A 2,003-nucleotide genomic window follows, 5' to 3' on the forward strand; every position below is an offset into this window, starting at 1 on the left:
CACTTTTCTTTATTTCCATAACACATAACCGGTGTTTACACATATGCTTGAAGTAAGCTTTACTCTTTTGTGAGCTTGATGCTATACTGGCAGTGCGTAAACATTATTTACTCTAGTCAAGTAAAAGTTCTACTTCTCTGTCCTACGATTTAATGACACTCACTTATCACTATTTGGTCCTCAACACTTTTTTCGTTGTACTTTTTCCATGGAAAAACGATTCATATTTACAATAGCATCCTCAATGCTTCGCTTCTTTGGGATAGAAGGGAAGGTTTTTTTGTGTCGAAAAGGGATTTCATTCACTGTTTTTATATCAACACGGATCAAAAAATCTCCACATTACACAGGTATGCGTTTTATACCTTGAACTTTGAACCTAGTTGTCTTGCTCTTTTTGTTAGGAAAGTTCACTTGTAGTCGTAACGATCTTCCAATCCGTAAGCATCCGCTGGTAAACTTTCGTCTCCGTTCTCCCTTCGGTGCTGTTTATGCTTTTCCTTCGAGTTGTCCATATCTGCCTCGTGATGTTCATAGAAATCATACGATATCATAGCGATCACAATCACATTCTTCAAAGAAAAAATGGAGACGCCATGATCTAGTCCGTGCCATAAAATCATTCTCATAACCAAAAGTGGAAGATTGACAATGTACGCCAGGATAATCTTATGTATCATGATCAAACGTCGGGGTAGCTTGGCGTGTCCGAATTTAGTATGCGATAGGGTCAAAAGAGGTACGGTTGGTAGGACAAAATTTAGACAGGCTACGGCCACAATGGCTTCTACGAGACCCGGCGGGAAAGCTTCACGATCTTCTTTGATAAACAGCGGTTCCATACTATCCACACAATCCAAAATGTCGAAAATAACAGTTCCTGATAGTTCTTCTATGTATGTTCGTCTCTCCGACCCTGGCTTAGCGTCATGTAGCGAAGAAAGATGAAGAAGGAATATTACTCCGGCTAAGGCCAATGCAGTTTTCAGTGTGTTCGGACCAAAAAAATCCTTTTCATCTAGATCATCTGCAAAGTCAATAAAAATGATGCCTGACTTAGTCGCTACAATGACTGAATATAGAAACCAAGATGCAACACCCACCCAAATACCAATTTTCTCTATCTTTGTGTCAGTGTTCGAACCCTTGAGTTGCTGATATGATAGAATAAATGACGCAATAAACAGGCACAGGGTGATGACGTCAGCTGCGAGGAAGCCCAACCATGTACTGTCTTTATGTTCCACCAGATAGTAATCAACAACACTGAAGTGGAGGATAATAACCAAAAAACATATTATGCGAACAGGAACGTGTTTTAATACCCGACAGCACTTGATGAAGCAGTTCGCCATGTTTTCTTCTGAGGCGCCCCAGTTCTTCACCTAATAAGAGAAAATGTGAATTAACATCAGTTTTATAAAGGCTATAATAGAATACTCATAATCAACATTACGAAAGCGATATGAAAGGAAATTGAAAATGTCAATAAATTCACAATTAAGAAATATTGATTACACATAATTCGTTCCCTGAACTGTTTAAAATGTTTACCTTCTAAACAAGAATCCCCGAAAACCATTTAATTAATCAACTATAGATCAGTACTACTCATTAGCAGAACCAAAACAATTAATAAATTCATACGAATTTAATTAAGAGACTGCAGGTCTGAAGTCCTACATCTTCATTCCAATTTAATTAAGCGGCTGTAAGTTTGAAGTCCTATGAGACAGTTTAGCCAATAACATTAGACAACGATCACCCTTTAGAAATTCAAAATATAATGTCGGGTAATCTTCCAGGCGTTCTCTGTCAAACATTCACCTACACAAGGATTTTTCGATGTGTGTTTTAATGCCAAACAACCAACAAAAAAGAGGTTCCATTAACTAACAGCTCTGCAAACATGACACCGTCCTAGATTGTATACGATTAGAGTTCAGCTGACTCATTCTCGTGCAAGACTTTATCAAATTTTCAATTTCAGCAAAAGTTTAAAG

General features: G+C 37.8%; 1 protein-coding gene across 1 annotated transcript; it reads right to left on the reverse strand.

Moving 5' to 3' along the window:
* Positions 1-410: 410 nt before the first annotated feature.
* LOC134248373 (uncharacterized) lies at positions 411-1,381 on the reverse strand. The gene has a single exon (XM_062730779.1). It carries the CDS (start codon positions 1,353-1,355, stop codon positions 411-413), a length of 945 nt encoding a protein of 314 aa, XP_062586763.1. The 5' UTR covers positions 1,356-1,381.
* Positions 1,382-2,003: the final 622 nt, after the last annotated feature.

This window comes from Saccostrea cucullata, unplaced genomic scaffold (assembly GCF_032062105.1).
Source record: "Saccostrea cucullata isolate Sc308-1 unplaced genomic scaffold, CSIRO_AGI_Scuc_v1 ctg3780, whole genome shotgun sequence".
NCBI classification, from domain to species: Eukaryota; Metazoa; Mollusca; class Bivalvia; order Ostreida; family Ostreidae; genus Saccostrea; species Saccostrea cuccullata.

Excerpts from the sequence above, each read along its gene's own strand:
- LOC134248373 (XM_062730779.1), bottom strand. The coding sequence starts at position 1,355 with ATGGCGAACTGCTTCATCAAGTGCTGTCGGGTATTAAAACACGTTCCT.